General features: G+C 36.8%; 1 protein-coding gene across 2 annotated transcripts in view; it reads left to right on the top strand.

The window, feature by feature from the left end:
- Positions 1–18,245, top strand: part of SBF2 (SET binding factor 2) — a 489,861-nt gene that overhangs the window by 453,262 nt on the left and 18,354 nt on the right. For both annotated transcript variants that reach the window (XM_047070360.1, XM_047070361.1), the window contains 4 exons: positions 585–769; positions 4,340–4,516; positions 6,555–6,656; positions 7,353–7,538. In XM_047070360.1, coding sequence (XP_046926316.1) covers positions 585–769; positions 4,340–4,516; positions 6,555–6,656; positions 7,353–7,538 — 650 coding nt within the window. The remainder of the gene's footprint in view (positions 1–584; positions 770–4,339; positions 4,517–6,554; positions 6,657–7,352; positions 7,539–18,245) is intronic.

The following is an 18,245-nucleotide window of genomic DNA, read 5'->3' as shown; positions in this document are numbered from 1 at the left end:
CGGATACTGGGACAAAAAGACTAGAATCTGTCTTTACTAATTTAAAATTATGTCATTTGGGCATGACACACAAATATTCTAGATCCAGCCTCAGATTTTAGTAGGTATAGTGAAGTTCTAATTTATTACTTAATCTAGATTCCTTGTTGCATTGACTGACTAAAGCAGATAAGTGTTCCTTACTTCTTTCATGAAACCCTGAGAAACTGAGTCACTCCATGTTTTCACATTGTTGCCTTCTGCCCGCATTTTTTGTTTCCCAGTGTCCGTGCACTCTTTCTATTTGTGATCTCAGCATTTACTTATAAATACTGACTTTACATCAAAATACAAAAAATGGGATTGACTTGGGTGACTTGTTAGCTCCCTCCAACCCTAAGATTGTGTGATTTGGAAATGCTGTATTGAATAATGCTTATATTTGCAAAAGTAAACAACAAATGACCAATATGATCCATGATTACTTAGGTGAATTAACTTGCTATTACCTCTAAAATTGTCCCTACAGAGCATACATCTTTTTCCCTATTCAGTGGCATTCCCACATCAGGTTATCTCACTCCATTATTTTGGCTTTTGTGAAGGTGTTTGGGCAAGTCTTCGCTCTAGCACTCGCCTCATCAGCTCTCCAACATCTTTCATTGATGTTGGCGCCCGGCTGGCAGGCAGGGACCACTCGGCCTCCTTTAGTAACAGCACCTACCTGCAAAACCAGCTCTTGAAACGCCAAACGGCCCTTTATATATTTGGTGAAAAGTCGCAACTAAGGGTAAGATTTCTTTTTCTCACTTAGAAACTTTATGGATACACAAAGGCAGTCTATAAAACTTATCTCAAACAGCTTTCCTAGAAATTTCATTTTACAGCATAGATTCTTAATCTGGAGTTAATAATCAATCTCAAAAAAAATTTTAGCTCATACATATGTATGTATATCTGCATATACTTATATCGAGATACATATGCATATCTGCATATTTATTAGCCACGAAAATATACTTACACATAATCACGAAAAAACCAGCATAAACATCAGGAATCTTAGGAAGTGTACATACAAAAAAGAAAAAAGGCTTATTCGGGCTGTGTTTTTCCATTGTCTTGTTCAGCTTCCATAGAAATCTGTGCCCCTGGCAAAATAGATCCCTATTGATAAAGAAAGCTACAGGAAGGTAGAAAAGTGAACAAAAGAAAGCTGTGGCCCTGCATATGGAGACAAGGGAAGGCCAAGATTGTTTTCTAAGTTAATTTTTTTTTAACTTTGCAAGGTTAGACACACATGTCCTAAGACATGTCAGAAATTTCAAAATATTAGAAGCCCTAATCAACTTTATTCTTACTTTGGTTTTTTTAAATGTTTATTTATTTTGAGAGAGAGAGAGAGAGAGAGAGAGAGAGCAGGGGAGGGGCAGAGAGAGAGAGAGAGAGAGAGAGAATCCTAAGCAGGCTCTGCACTGTCAGCCTAGAGTCCAACCTCACGAACCGTGAAATAATGACCTGAGCCAAAATGAAGACTCAGACACTTAACTGACTGAGCCGCCCAGGTGCCCCTTTTCTTACTTTTTTTTTTTTTATTTTTTTTTTTTTAACGTGTATTTATTTTGAGACAGAGAGAGACAGAGCATGAACGGGGAAGGGGCAGAGAGAGAGGGAGACACAGAATCGGAAGCAGGCTCCAGGCTCTGAGCCATCAGCCCAGAGCCCGACGTGGGGCTCGAACTCCCGGATCGTGAGATCGTGACCTGAGCTGAAGTCGGATGCTCAACCGACTGAGCCACCCAGGCGCCCCTATCTTACTTTTAAGTGATTGTGCTACAGAGCTTCACTATGCTCAGGTCCTATAAATTGTAAAGATAGTCTCTACCTCTAAAAGCAGCACTTCCTTGGGTTTGTTTTTGCAATTCACACATTACAAAATAGATTTCATTACTACTGATAGGTTTGTGGGAAATAAAAGTATTTGTTAATTCAGAAATCCCCTCAAAGTTTAGCCCAGTGCTTCAGTCAGCACTGGGCAATAGAGACAGACCTTCAGTTGAACTGTGGAGCAGAGGCTGTGAGCAGGATCCCACATGCTCGGTTTTCAAGATGCCAATGACTGCGTCATCTCTTCTATGGCAAGCTGGCTTTGCTAGCTCCCCTCCCACTGCCAGGACTGCTGCAATCACTTAGTCACAACCTTTAGGGGAGAGGGCATGAAACTGCTGGGTATAGTGCTCAATTGTTAAGTATGCACATGTGTCTTCTGATACAGTAGATAACTTTATATCCAGAAAATAGTTGGAACACTTTTCAACAGTAATCCAGGGCTGCCTGTACAGCCTCTTTGGCACCAGTGTCTTTCCCAGAGCACAAACTTTCCACACTTCAGCACAGCACTTATTCATGACCTGAATCACTTTCCAAGGTTTGTCTCCTCAGTTCTCACCTCTGCCATTGCCTTTGCACATCAGTCCTCAGTTTAGCTGTATGATCATGTATATATGAGTAAGAAAGACTGAGTCCTTAGGACTCATGCTCCTTTTTCTCCCTTCCTCCCTTCCCTCCCCCTACACACCACCCATCTTCCTCCTTCCTTCTTTCTTTTTCTTTCTTTCTGCCTTCATGCCTTTATTTACTTTCTTTCTCTCTTTCTTTCTTGCTATCATTCTATTTGTCTCTCTCCTTTTCTCTCTTTCTTTTATCAGTAAAGTATTATATTTTAAAAACGATTCCACTGGGGCACCTGGATGGCTTAGTTGGTTAAGCATCATGATCTTATAGTTTGTGAGTTCGAGCCCCGCTTCGGGCTCTCTGCTGTCAGCATGGAGCCTGATTCAGATCCTCTATTTCCCTCTCTGTCCCTCCTCCACTTGCTCACTCTCTCTCTCTCTCTCTCTCTCTCAAAATAAATAAACTTTAATATATATATGCATACATACATATATACATAATTCCACCATCCTGGCACAGTAGTAATTAGGATTTTTGTATATTCCATTCAAGTTTTTCTTTTTATTTATTGAATTGTATCTATAGAGTGTAGTCCTTACCTGTCTGACATGTGCCACATTCTGGATAGCCTAGTGCCGTCTAGTTGCAACCTGATACTTTCTTCTCCCCACAAAGGAGACATATAGAAACGCAAGGAAGTAGAGAGTGGCTTATTTTAAATAAACTTGAATTGCCCTTATTTACCTTTTTCAGTTTATATACTTTAATACCTTATACTTAGTAACAAGTTCATTATGACCTAATGTGTGTCAACACTATGGTTGATAGTTTCTGGTTTATAAGATAAGCATACCTACCTCATGTATAGTTGAGAAATTGAAAGGAACCTGGTTCTCCTGGAAAGTAAGCTATCTATTATAAGTTTTTAAAAAAACTAATAGAAAAGCACTCTCTCTCTCTAAGATAAATAAACATTAAAAAATAAGAAAAATAATACAATAGAGTTATTTGGGCAGAATGTGAAGAAAGTGCAAAGAGTCTGAGAAAACTAACTCATTTTTTGGCATGAGAAGGTTGAGAGTTTTTAAATCCTCAGAACTAAGCAACAAGATTACCAAAACAAAATAGATCAAAGGGCCATCAATTTAGCATTTATAAATTGCAACCACACATGGAATAAATTCCATATGGATTAAAGATATAAATGATAAAAGTATTCAAATAAATATATATTGATACATGTGTCATATTGTGTGAAAAAAAATATTGTCCCAAAGCTAAAAGTCATAAAGCCTTTCAGATTTTACTACATATAAAATTTTGTATATTCACTTTAAAAGAGTACTACAATGTTAATAGTGTTAGGGCAGTGAGATGATGATTTTTATTGCCTTCTCAATGTTTATCTCTACTTTTTTTCACTTTTACAATGACTATGTTTTACTTACATAATAAGAAACAAATATGTGTATGTCCACAAACTTTAATTTGTAGAGTTCTGAAACCTCAACAGTATATTACCTTTTCATTACAGTGTATATCTTGGAAGACTTAGTTTTGGATTAATCATGCTGTCCACGTGTCATTGGTTCCTCTTTAGACTCCAGGTTCATGGCCTTATAATTGGCTTATATTTGGTGTTATAAGTTCCAGCAGGTTCCAGCCTACCAGTAGTCTCTCCAAATTCTCAGAATGACAGCAAGCCAAGTCAAACCACAAGACCTTACTGAATGGCTCTTTCCAGTAACACTGACACATTAGCCACAGGATTGACTTTCTTGACCTCTGCAACCTCTATAGCAACTTGGCCTCAACTAACTGTACATCATCAAGTATTGACATTAAAAACAGTACTCTTTTACCTATAGCACTTCATATGCCTAATTCTATGCATCTTCACCCACAGAACTTCAAGTTAGAATTTGCTTTAAATTGTGAGTTTGTTCCTGTTGAATTTCATGACATCCGACAAGTAAAAGCCAGTTTTAAAAAATTGATGAGGGCTTGTGTTCCAAGCACCATCCCTACTGACTCAGAAGTGACCTTCCTGAAAGCCCTGGGAGATTCTGAGTGGTTCCCACAGGTAATGTCTAGAGCAGTGTGTCTTATAACTCAAGGCAAGAGGTTCAAGTGGATATACAGAATTGGTATTTGAGAAAAAAGTATTGTGTTCCCCTATTACCTGACATTCTCTCCTTATTGTACACACTCCATAAAGGTTTTTCAGTTCCAGGGAACATGTGATATAGAAGATGAGGGGATAGAATTCTTCATCCCTGGGTTTTCAATCTCTTCTAATTGAAAACTTAATCTTCACAGGATGCTAAGGAGGAGATCTTTATTGTTAGATGGAAACTTTTTGATATGCAGCAAATTTAATCAAATATTTATAGGACTTCTGCTCTTTTGTCAGCAGAGTAAGGATCCAGGGACACAATTTGATTTCTAGATGATTCCAAGAGCCTTTCCCTCTTACTTTCTCACCTTCCATGTGTCTCTGCCTTTTCCTTGTCTGTAGATTTTAGATTCACCCTCAAACCATCCACCAGAGTCATATTGGATGCCCCAAAGCCTACCTAAAGTTTAGGAAAAAAAACACATATCCCTTCTTCAGCTAAGTCAAACTTGGGATGTTTTTAATTAAACTCTTATTGAGAAATTAAGGAGAAATAGGTATCCCAGCACACATAACCCACATTTCTTCCAAACCACATAAGAAAGGTATTTATGACATGCATGTTTTAGACACTGACGCAGACATTTGGCCAAAGCATCTCTGCAATATACCCTTCAGCCTTGTTTTTAAACCATTGATGCTATACCCATTATTCCTTTGCCCCCTGTAGGAGGTCCCAGCCCCTCTGATCTCTGTTCCCATCTGCCTCCAAGCCTCCTGCCTCTCTTAGGAAGGAAAAAGAGTTGTTTTCCATAAGCCAAGAAATGATGGGAGTACCCAGGGCAGTGACTATTCTCAATATACTTAAGCTATTAAAAAAAAAAAAACAGCCATATATACAATTAGCTATAAATCTAGATACTTTGAGTACTCATGGAAGGAGCTGATCAAAACTCCCTTCTGTCCCTAAGCTATGAGCACCAGCCCCAAACTTCCCACCACTCAACCTATCTATCTGTGCTTCTGGTACATTCTTTGTTCTGCTTCTTACTCCAAAGTAGATTCATACCAGAAGTTCGTGACTAAAAACAGTGGAAAATACTGCCCCACTTGGGAGATTGGCATTTTAAAAGTTAACTTAGAGCAAATGCTAAGCCCAAGAGAATTCAGGCTATGTTACAGGAACAGTGAGGAGCTTCCCATTGCTGGAGAGGACATGTGCCTTGTTCCTGGGTTTAAAATAGCCTAGCTCTGTTTAAAATATGGGGGAGTTAATTTTGTTTTGTGTTAGTTGAAAGTTGGATTCATCTACAAATTACATCAAGTGATACTTAAAATATAGTTTTAAACTACAATATACATTTGGTTTTGAATCTCTATGCTCTATTCACAGCATAATTGTTCATTAGGGACTTTGAGTCAGTTGGCTTGGCTTAAAAAGCTGAGCACAAATCTGAGTCTTCTTCCCATTTAATACACAGTACAAACAAGAGTGTCTTTCTTAAAATACAAAATTCGTTTATCATAAAATTCAACCCTGTAAAGTGTACAGTTCAGTGCTTTTTAGTATATTCACAGAGTTGTGCAACCATCCTCACTATCTAATTGCAGAAAAATTAAGAGTATCTGAAATAGAACTGACTACATCATAGAAAAACAAATTTTACATCCAGTAACTGTTTTGGTAGGGCCACTTATAGAATCTCTCTTTTCCACTCTATGGAATTATATAACTCTTCTACTTTGAGGAGATCATGTAAGGTCAGTTTATTTCATGATATATCATTTGAACACATTATTTTTAAATGTGTCTGCTTTTAAATTATGTCATTGTTTCATCTTGATTTTGACAAAGAACTTAAAGCATTTAAAACTTACATGGTTCTTTTGTCCAAATACTTTATCCCTAACTTGTTTTTGTTATCTAAGGTTGATAATGAGTCTGTGTGTTCTTGGTGTGCAGAAAGTGCCTGGTCTAATTGTGGCCTCCTTTCTTATCTCTTAGCTTCACAGGATAATGCAGCTGGCTGTGGTTATATCAGAAGTACTTGAGAATGGTTCCTCAGTTTTGGTCTGTTTGGAGGAAGGCTGGGACATCACTGCACAAGTAAACTCTTAAAACATATTTTCAGATACTTAGTTTTATATTTGTATCGAAATTCAGTTGTTTTTAAGTTCTGCAGATGAATCTTTTGTATAATGACTAATGTAATTATGGACAGAGAAAGTCCTGTGTTAAAAACACCTAGTATCCATGAGAAAGCTCTGAGTCCTGAGCTTCCCAGCACAACATAGCCTGGAGCTCCGGCTCAGGGCATCAGGCTCCCACATGAGAGATACACCATGTGAGCATACAAATGGAGCACTTGATCAGAGGGTAGGACATGGATCATCCTTCCTGGTTTTATCAGCCCTTTCCCTGGCTTTCAATAAGCCCCTCCTTTACCCACTCCACATGAAAAGGAAAAGTATAAATATAAACTACAGTAAGACATTAATCTATACCTGTCAAAAAGTAGATGTAGGTTTGAACTGATACTCTGGCCTTATTAATTAACCTAGGAGAGGGCTGCAGTCAGCAAACTGGTCAGCTAAAGATTAAAATCATAATTTCTGAAAGAAAACATGTAGCCAAAATGAATCTGAGTTTTAGCTTTTGCTGGAAAGTTTGCAGAATTAATTTGATTGGCTGTCGTGGAGCAGTTAGTGAACAAATTTGCTGTTGAGGTGACTTTGCTTGTCTTACTAACAAAATTTTTTCAGGACTGAAAGTAATGAAGTATCCATCCTGCTTGTGCCCTAGGTGACATCCTTGGTTCAGTTACTCAGTGATCCCTTTTATAGGACACTTGAAGGCTTCCGGATGTTGGTCGAAAAAGAGTGGCTCTCTTTTGGTCATAAATTTAGTCAGCGGAGCAGCTTGACTCTCAACTGTCAGGGTAGTGGTTTTACTCCCATATTCCTGCAGTTCTTAGACTGTGTACACCAGGTAAGTAGAGCAAGCTTAAATTGACTTGATATGAAGGAAAGAAAAGAACTAGCATTTATCGAGCCATTGCAGTGCTGTGCCAGGTATCCTCATGTCATGACTCTGATGGACCTGCTGAAATCTTAGCAGTGGATTGCTGGTAATAGAGAAGAAGAGAACTAGTTGGTTTCTGAAATTAGGATAACTGAGTTGGCTATTAGGCTGGCCCCCATGTGAAGTGGCCAGCACTCTAAATTATCATCTCCCAAGAAGAGGAGCAAACTTGGGTTTGTTGTCCAGAAAGCTTTGACCTATGGTAGAACAGCAAAAATCTCTAGGTAATGGCAGAGCCTGAAATGCAACAGATGGTCTTCCCAGTTTGAGAGAGGACTTTAGCTTGTGCCTAGGAATATAGAAGGTAGAGCCTAACCCCTAGAGAAAGAATCCGGGCTGAATCAGGCAAGCCTATGAGGTTGAGAACCCTGGCTCGGTTCTACTCAGTGACCTACTCAGGGCTAATCAAAGGACCAGACAGAAACACAGGTATATAATCCAGTCCAACCCAGCAGGAGCAGGGGAGTGGGGGAGGTGTGAATGCTTTAGGCTCCCTCCTGCCTTCATCTCATGCACATAAGATATAAACTCCCTAATGGGGCCTTAATCAGGATTGGGCTTGAGAATTGCCTGGCACTGGCTTTGCTAAATTGGCCTAGGAAAAGCAGGACTGACATTTCCAGCTTTGTTTCATCTGCACCACAAAATGAATGGGTTCTGGCATATCAAACATATGTGTCAGAACAGTGAGCTTCCTTGGAATGATTGGCCTCAGGTACCTATTGGAAGGAAAGGTGGAAATGTTTTTAGGAGCCCAAACTGGAACTAAGTCTTCTATTTTTTTTTTTTTTTAGTTTGTATTCATTTATTATTTTTTCTTAATTTGAAATTTATTGTCAAATTGGTTTCCATACAACACCCAGTGCTCATCCCAACAGGTGCCCTCCTCAATGCCCATCACCCACCCTCCCCTTCCTCCCACCCCCCCCATCAACTGTCAGTTTATTCTCAGTTTTTAAGAGGCCAAGTTGGTATATGGGTTTTGTTTTGGTTTGGTTTTTTAGTCTATTAATAATTTGATCAGCTCTTTTAATTCACTACGTAATTTTTCATTTATTTAAAATGTATAGTTCAATAGTTTTTAGTATATTCACGGATTTGTGTAATTGCCACAATCAATTCTAGAACATTTTATCACTCCAAAAAAAACTCCATACCCATTACCTGCAACTTTCCAGCCCCCTGATCCTACCCCCCACATACACACTCTGGTGGTTGTTTTTGATTGCTCTAATCGGCTTCTTAAAGAAAAGATCTATTGAATAATTTCAATTAATTCTGTCCAAGCAGCATCTGGAGAAGCTGGTGACCAGGTTGAGCTTACATTTTAAATCTTTGCAGCAAATGATATATTTGTTTACTATTTTAATATTAGTCTTTTTATTTCATACTCCTTTTGGCAGATAGATGAGGAAGACATTTGGAGCCCCATTGTCTCTGAAACAGAAAGCTTAACTGAGACCAAGGGAGGGAGCAAGCATCTTTTTTCTCACATCTAGATAGGTGAAAGCATATGAGTTCTTCATGAAAGCACTTCTTATTATCTTGCTTATTGCCTTCTTATATCACTTAGCAAATGAACTAGGCTGTATACCTTCAGCTTATGCAGTGATGTATGTCAATTATTTCTCAGTATAACTGACAGAGGTATGGGGAGGCAGGTAAGAGCAACTACACATTATATGATTTAATTTATAGAAAATTCTACAAAAGGCAAAACTGCAGTGACAGAAAACAGATCAGTGGTTTCTTGGGACCAGTGGTCAAGAACGATGGAAGGGCATAAGCAAACTTTTTAGGATGAGGGAACTATTCTGTCTTATTTGTGGTGGTGACTACACAGATGTGTACAGTGACCAAAATTAATCGATCAGCCTATATGCTGAAAATATGGAAATTTTGTTATATGTAAATTATATTTCAATGAACCTAAGAAACAAAATTTTAATTAGGAAGTCCAACATCTCAGTTAACTGGAGTTCCAGAAAAAGAAAACAGCAGCTATGTGGTTTCTCCAGAGAAAAATTTGTCTGTCTGGTACCCAGAGAATACTTATAAGCCTGACTGCCTGATTTTTAGAAATAGGCAAGAAATGGGTCCAGGGAGATCCCTTTTGAGTGTGCAGATTTTTTCTTTTTCCATGTTATTTTCAACTTCAAGCCTTGTCACCAACCCAGTTGTGCCTGCTGTTCCCAAGCCCAGAGCTCATCAAGTTTGGTTTTTCCAGAGGACAAACCTCTAATCTCTTGCTTTCAAGGAGACAATCACATGACTGCCTGGGGTAGGAAAGGACCCTGGAGATCTCACCACCTCCTCTATAAACTTACATCTAGTCCTCATTTTGGGCTCTCATCTCACCCCTATATATGTTACTCAGCACTTGGGGGCCTCTGAGCCCTGGGCCTTTCTGGATTTACAGGGCAAGCTGTTGCCTTCTCAAATCGTTGTCATCCTACAGGCATCCCAGTGTAGCTTCTCATCGTCTGTCATTTACTGCTGTCCTTCCTTCTGTTTTCATCATTCACAAATGTGCTGAATTTTCTTGACCTGCTACTGTCTCCCCTCTCATTCTCCCTACCTCCTTTTAGTTTTTTACCTTTTAAAACTTCCTTTCCTTTAATTAAGGGAGAGTTGCAGGGGGTGAGTTTGTATGGCTGTATTTGCTTAAGTTAAATGCACTATTACATATGTTAAATATCCATGTTCAACTTGCAGAACTCTGCATACCTAAACATTAGAGTCAGCTAAAGAATCCACTCACAATCAGTAAGAAATGAGAGGTTCTCATGGAAGACATACTGTCCTTGAAAATGAAAACATTATTGTATCCCAAGTATAGTAATAATTACTTGAAATGTAATGCTTATATTTTATTGTTGGTGGTGTGTAAGAGTGTGAATAGTCTAGAATGTTTGAAAGTAACCTGTATTTTGTGAGTACCTCTTAAGTGATGTAAACAAAGTAACTTAACATAAACTAAAATGAAGTAGGAATTATATTCCTGTTGTCTTCAGAATACATTATAATAGATGCTAAAACTATGTAATGTTAAGTTATATAAAACAACTTGAGGTGTATTTCTAGCAACTTTTCATTTTAAATAATGAGTCAAAATTCAAATGTTCTATATAAATTGAACTTTGATGAAAGTTCACTTATTTGTAGGTGAATGCTTCACAAACTGCAGAAAATAATATTGTTCAGGGTCTAAAGACCCCTTTAGTATTCATTCAAATCTGGTTGTATCACGTTAAGACGTTTTTAATTAAAATATGAATTTTTAAAATTTTTCCTGAACTCTCATTTGCTTTAGTACCCTCACACATAATATCCTGAGTGCAGGCAAGTCATGGCAAAGCGAGCATATGACCTTAATTGCAGTATTTAAAGGATGCTTGACTATGATAGGTATCAGCTTTGGTGAAGCAAATTACTTTGTGCTGAAAAGGGATTGTTTATTCATTCAAAAACAGAAGACTAAGAAGACTATAGTTAACAAATAGTGCTCTGACTCTTGCTGACTTAATTATAAGGTAGTGTTTCATCATCTTCTACATACTAGTTTTAGGCATTAGAAAACGCCTTCTTTGAATACCTTTCAAGTGAACACTAGTGCTTTACATGACTCTGGCTTTTGCCAGACAATTCGAATTACTGCTGTCCTCAGTCTCTCGGGGACACAAAACAGAGCCAGGCCCAACAACATTTAAAAGAAAAAAAAAGTGCAAAATTGTGCAGCAGCAAGCGAAACTCCCAGGTGGAATGTGTTCACTGCTTATTAACCATTTCTAACATGCTGAATGCCAAAAGGCAGTCTATGGAAATTTGCCTAGACTTGTCCATTAGTACTAATAGAGTTACAAAGAAAACAGATGAAGTACTGATCTTAAATTAGAACTGCCTCATCATATAAAAAGCCATTGTTTATGCCAGTATATCCAGGTGTCAGATGAATTAAAATGCTAGATCACTGTTTCATAATAGCAACATCTGGCAAATTTTTTGTTGCTTCTAAAAGAAATTGGCTTAGTTCAAATGATATCATTACAGGATGCTTCCTTTTCTTAAAATAGTTGAACCAAATTCAAAAAGAAATACATCCAAAATATAAAAATGAAATTTTTACCTAAAATTTATTTTTAAAATACAATACCAAAGGAACAAACCTGTAGGATATAAACGAAAACATGGAGTATAGGAAAGCATCTTCTCTACTTCAACATTAGAGTAAATCTTTGAGAACTTAGAACTTATTGTTTGAGGACCTGTTGTTTGAGAAAAACAAATACTAGTTATAACTTTGCTTTTGAAGTTTATTCAAATCGTAAATTGACTCACTCTGGTCTGGCTGTAAGAGATGGTTGTCCTCACAGTTACCATATGCCAGCACTATGCCAAGTCCTGTTCCAAAGAGAAAAACTATTTGCCTTTTGAAGATATGAACTTTCCTTGTGAGCACATGTGTAAGGAGCTAGGCTGCCCTCAAACAGTTTCATGACTATAAAATTTATCCATTAATATTGACAAAATGACTGCAGTTAGTGGATTAATGGCATATTCAAAGTTTCTGGTGTCTGCCTGCTCCTCATTCATCTGAAAACTGGCAGAAACTGACACAATCCAAGCTGTTTTATAACAAGCCAATTTTGTATTAAAGTTGTTAATATTTTGAGCCCATAAACTGAGTTTACGTATCAGTCTTACTAATTTTTGATCTTTAACAAATTTTTCAATCTCTCTGTGCTTTGGTTTCTAGATAGATACATGGATAGACATAGCTATCAGATGGATTACAAATAATTTTTTTTAATGTTTATTTATTTTTGAGAGAGAGAGAGACAGAGAGAGACAGAGCATAAGTGGGGGAGGGGCAGAGAGAGAGAGAGACAAAGAATCTGAAGCAGGCTCCAGTCTCTGAGTTGTCAACACAGAGCCCAATGCAGGACTCGAACCCACAAACTGTGAGATCATGACCTGAGCCGGTCAGACGTTTAACTGACTGAGCCACCCAGGCACCCCAGAAGGATTATAAAGCTTACGTAAAATCATTTGTACAGTAGAAACTGCACAGTTAATGTTTGTTAAATCTTAATCTTGAAATAACAAAAACTAACATTAGTTGCTTGTTTTTCTAGGGTGTATCTACCATACCCACAGTTTTTCCAATGTTGACACCATCCTATATAGGGTCTCTTGTAGCTTAACATTTCTAAATCTTGAAAGTAAAATCCAGTGTTGACCTACTATATTTTATTCCCAAAATGTTGATCTTTCCTGGGATTTGAGTCATAGCTTATTTTATGGGCCTTTAAATTTTATAAAGTACTTAATGGCACATGGGCAAAATATAAGACCCTATAAATTCATGTTTCTCCAAATTCCATTTCAGATTCTCTTCTTATAAATAAGTGAAATTGGCAAGTTTCACTCCGTAATGGAAAACAAAACTAAAATACCTCACATAGCTTTGTCTTTTAAATCTGTATATTTTTGTCTTTCATCAAGATAAATACAAAATTATTTTGGACAACAGAATCCAGATGATGCCTGACAAAGGCCTAAACTCTACTCATCAGCATATTTGGGGAAATGCTCGTATAGAATTAATTTATAGACTGAGATGCCTATCAATTCCAATTCTCCATATTATAATAAGGCTAAATTCATTTGAAGCAGATTTGCCTTTAGGCTCCAAAAATCTTGTGGCCAACAGGAAAGAATAAAATACTGAATCCAAATGCTGTTCTTTGAAAAGATCAATAGAATTGATAAACTTCTAGCGAGACTGATCAAAGAAAGACACAAAATATCAATATTAGAAATGAGAGGGGCACCTGGGTGGCTCAGTTGGTTGAGCGTCCAACTTTGGCTCAGGTCATGATCCCTCAGTCCATGAGTTCAAGCCCTGTGTTGGGCTCTGTGCTGACAGCTCAGAGCCTGGAGCCTGCTTTGGATTCTGTGTACCCCGCCCCTGCTCCTCCCCCCACTCATGCTCTCACTCTCTAAAAAATAAATACATGTTAAAAAATTTTTTTTAAAAAGAAATGAGAAAGATGACATCACTACAGAGTCTACAGATATGAAAAGCATGGTAAAGGAATATTATGAACATTTTTACACCAATAAAATAAACAGTTTAGATTAAATGGACAGATTCCTTGAAAGACACAAACTCCCACACTCACTCAAGGAGGAATACATAATTTGAATAAGTCTATGTCTGTTAAGAAAATTGAAATTGTAGTTAAAAATCTTTCCACACTGCAAACTTCAGACCCAGGTGGATTCCCTGGTCAATTCTACCAAGTATTTAAGGAAGAAATAATAGAAATTCTACAAAAACTCTTCCAGAAAATTGAAACAAAGGTAATACTTCTCAACTCAGTCTATGAGACCAGCATTACCCTGGCCTGACAAAGCCAACAAAAGAAAACTATAGACCAGTATCTGTGGTGATCACACATTTGATGATCACACATGCAAATTTTCTAAACAAAATTTTAGCACATCTAATCCAACAAAATATTTAAAGATAATAGGGGCACCTGGGTGGCTCAGTTGGTTAAGTGTCCGACTTCGGCTTAGGTCACGATCTCACTGCAAGTTTCCAGCCTCACATCAGGCTCTGTGCTGACAGCTTGGAGCCTGGAGCCTGCTTCAGATTCTGTCTCCATCTCTCTGACCCTCCCCTGCTCGTTCTCTGTCTCTGTCTCTCTTTCTCAAATATAAAAAAATAAAACATAAAAAAAAATTTTTAATAAATAAAAGATAATATACCATGGCCAGGTGGCACTTACCCCAGGAATGCACAGTTGGTTTCACATTTGAAATCAATCACTATAATTCACCATATTAAGAAACTAAAAAAGAAAAACCATATGGTCAAAACCAATACACTCAAACAACCATTTGACAAAATATAACCCATTTCTGTAAAAATGTTCAGGAAACTAGGAATAGAAGAGAACTTTCTCAAACTATAAATAGTATTTTTTTGAAACCTACAGCTAACATCATATTTACTAGTGAAAGACTAAATGTTTTTCCCCTAAGATCAGTAATAAGGTGTGGATGTCTGCTTTACCACTTCTATTCAACATTGTACTAAATAAAGATCCTAGCCATGCAATAAGGCAAGAAAATAATAATAATAATAATAATAATAATAATAATAATAAAGACATCCACATTAGAAAAGTGAAATTATCTTTTTTCACAAACAACAGTTGTCTATGGAATCTACAAAAAAAAAAAAAAGAAAAAGCTAGTAGAATAAGTGAATCTGGCAAGGCTACAGAACACATGATCAATATACAAAACTCACTAGTATTTCCACAGATAACAATGAATCATTGGAAAATTGAAATGTAAAAATTATTACCTTTACAATAGTATCAAAGAATGTAAAAGAAATCTAACACAATATGTTAAAGACCTAGACACTGAAAACTACAAAACCTTACTGAGAGAAATTAAAGGCCTAACCAAAGCAAGAGATACCTCTTGCTCAGAAAACTCAATATTGTTGAAATGTCAATCTCCACAAATTGATCTAAAGTTTCAGTGCAATCACAATCAAACTCCCAGAAGGCTATTTTGTAGAAATTGGCAAGCTCATTCTAAAATCCATATGGAAATGCAAAGAATCTAGAATAGCCAAAACAAATTTGAAAAAGAACAAAATTGGAAGACTTGAACTATCTGATTTTATTATAAAGCTACTGTAATCAAGACTGTGTGATAATTGATGTAAAGATAGATAGGTCAATGGAAAGGAAGAGAGTCCAGAAATAGTCCCACACATATATGATATGCAGACAACTGATTTTCAATGAAGGTGCAAAGCAATCAGTAGAGAAAGGATAGTTTTTTCAGCCAACAGTGCCGGACAATTGGATTCCCATATGCAAAAAAAAAAAAAAAAATTAACTTTGATCCAAACCTAGTAACAGTATAAAAATTAATTCAAAAGGGGTCATAGACCTAAATGTAAGACCTAATATTATACAATTTCTAAAAGAAAATATAGGAAGAATTTTTGTGACCTTGGGTTAGGCAAGGTATCTTAACATTCAACACCAAAAGCATGATTTATAAAAGAACAAATTGAAAGGTTAGACTTAGTTAAAATTTAAAATTTTGTTCTTCAAAAATTACTGTTAATAAAATGAAAAGACAAATCAGAGAGAGAGAAAATATTTGCACATTATGTATCTGCTTAAAGGACTTATGTCCAGAATAATTAAAAAATTCTTCAAACTCAGTAATAAGAAAACAACCAACCTATTTTTTTGTGGACAAAATATTTGTAATGACTTTACCAAGAGGTACAGATGGCAGATAAGCACATGAGAATATACTTGACATCATTTGTCATTAGGAAATGCAAATTAAAATCACAGCTTAATACCACTGCATACCTATTTTAATGGATAAAAAATTTTAAACTGACTACCTCAAGCGTAGATGAAGATGTGAAGGAACCAGAACTCTCTAACACTGCTGGAGGGAATACAGAATTGTACCACCATTTGGGAAAATAGTTTGGCCATTTTTTAAAAAGTTAAACATACCTGTACCTACCATGTGATTCGGCATTCCATCCCTAGGCAGTTATGCAAGAGAATGAGAGTTTTTGCCCATACAAAGGCTTATACATAACTATTCATAGCAGCTTTATAGATAACAACCAGAAATCCAGAAGCAACTTAATGCCCATCCACAGCTATGAATGAACAAATGGTGGTATATCCATACAATGGAATACTATCTAACTATAGAAAGAAATTAACTACTGATAACCCAACATGTCTGCATCTCAAAGAATTATGCTTAGTGAAAGAAGGCAGACAAAAAAAGAGTTCATACTTATGATTCCATTTATATAAAGCTCTAGTAAATGTAAATTAATCTATAGTGACAAAAAGCAAATCAATGTTTGCTTGAAGAAAGTGTCCAGGAAGAGGCAAAGGGAGCCCAAAGCAGCTTTTAGGAGTTACGAATGATATATTCATTATCTTAATTGTGCTGATGATTTCAGGGTGTATAGATATGTCAAAACTTATCAAATTGTACACTTTAAATATGTGCAGCTTATTGTACATCAATTATACCTCATTAAAGCTGTTAAAAAAAAGTCTCCTGGCTAACAAACCTCTAATCTCTCACTTATTCCCCATATCTTAAGTCCTTAGATGAGATCTCTTTGGCCTAACCCTATTTCTTCTACTAAAACAATACTTAACAGAGAGAAGGAAGCACATGGATTGTGCTTTTTGGAGACCACTGTAGAATTTTACAGTGGAAGAGTCTAGATGTCACATTGACAAGGAGGGGAAAAAAAGCCAGTGAACTGGGCAAACTGAGTCTCTGGAAGATAGGACTAAATAGAGAAAGTATAATTTTTCTTTTTTACTGGAAATCTAAAGATTTTGCCATGTGAATATAATCAAGTCTTCATTTCTTATTATGGTAAAAAGACATTTTAGAAGAGAGAATTGAGAGCCCAGAAATAAACCCACACATATATGGACAATTAATTTACAACAAAGCAGCCAAGAACATAAAGTGGAGAGAGGACAGTTTTCAACAAATGGAAAAACTGGACAACTACATGCAAAAGAATGACACCAGACCGCTGTCTTACACCATACACAAAAATTAACTCAAAATGGATTAAAGACTTGAATGTAAGGACTGAAACTATAAAATTCCTAGAAGAAAACATGGGCAGTACGCTCCTTGACATCAGTCTTAGCGATGTATTTATGGATCTGACTCCAAAGGCAAGGGAAGCAAAAGCAAAAATAAACACATGGGACTACACTGAACCAAAAAGCTTCCAGACAATGAAGCAAACCATCAAAATGAAACGACAGACTACTGAATGGGAGATGATATTTGCAAATTATATATCTGATAAGGGGTTAATATCCACAATATATAAAGAACTCCTATAACTCAATGATTAAAAAACAAAACAAAACAAAACATGGACAGAGGATCTAAATAGACATTTTTCCCGTGTTTCTTAATGTCAGATTCCAGATGTGGTTATCTAAGTATTAATCAATCCAGCATTCAGGTCAACCTGAAACTTTTTTTCCATTGAAGAAATCCTCACATGCTTATTTCTTAAACTGTTGCTAAAGAGGAAAAGAAAAAGAGAAAAAAAGTTGTTCTACCTCTTCTTTTCTACTTCCAGTAAACCTGATAATTAACCTCAGTTTGGGGGCAGATTGTTTTTCAACCCCAAGCAGTTAGCAACTGCAGGTGCCCTTGTGGCACATACAGGCACAAGCATAGTGCCCCAAGCACCCTCACGATGATGCTATCTAAGCACCAATTCCAGTTCAAGCAGGGTGAGTGCCAGGGTCCTTGAGAAGTGTCTAACCTTTCTAACATAATTGTAGGGTCTGGGATTTGTGGTGAGGCTAGTCACTCAGTACAGTGGGCTGTGAAAGTATTTTTCCACTTGTAGAGTTTTGCTTCTAGTCCTAGCATATGATCTCCCTGAAATGCCTGTAAGTTCAACGTAAGGTCATATTCATTATCATTTCCATCCTACTTTACCTCATAAGTGGGTCTTCAAAATTACATACTTAAGCATATTAA

Source organism: Lynx rufus, unplaced genomic scaffold, assembly GCF_022079265.1.
Source record: "Lynx rufus isolate CCGP_SWC_20201006 ecotype Redwood Valley unplaced genomic scaffold, mLynRuf1.p SCAF_9, whole genome shotgun sequence".
In the NCBI taxonomy this organism is placed as follows: domain Eukaryota; kingdom Metazoa; phylum Chordata; class Mammalia; order Carnivora; family Felidae; genus Lynx; species Lynx rufus.
This window is presented reverse-complemented; position numbering and strand designations above follow the sequence as displayed.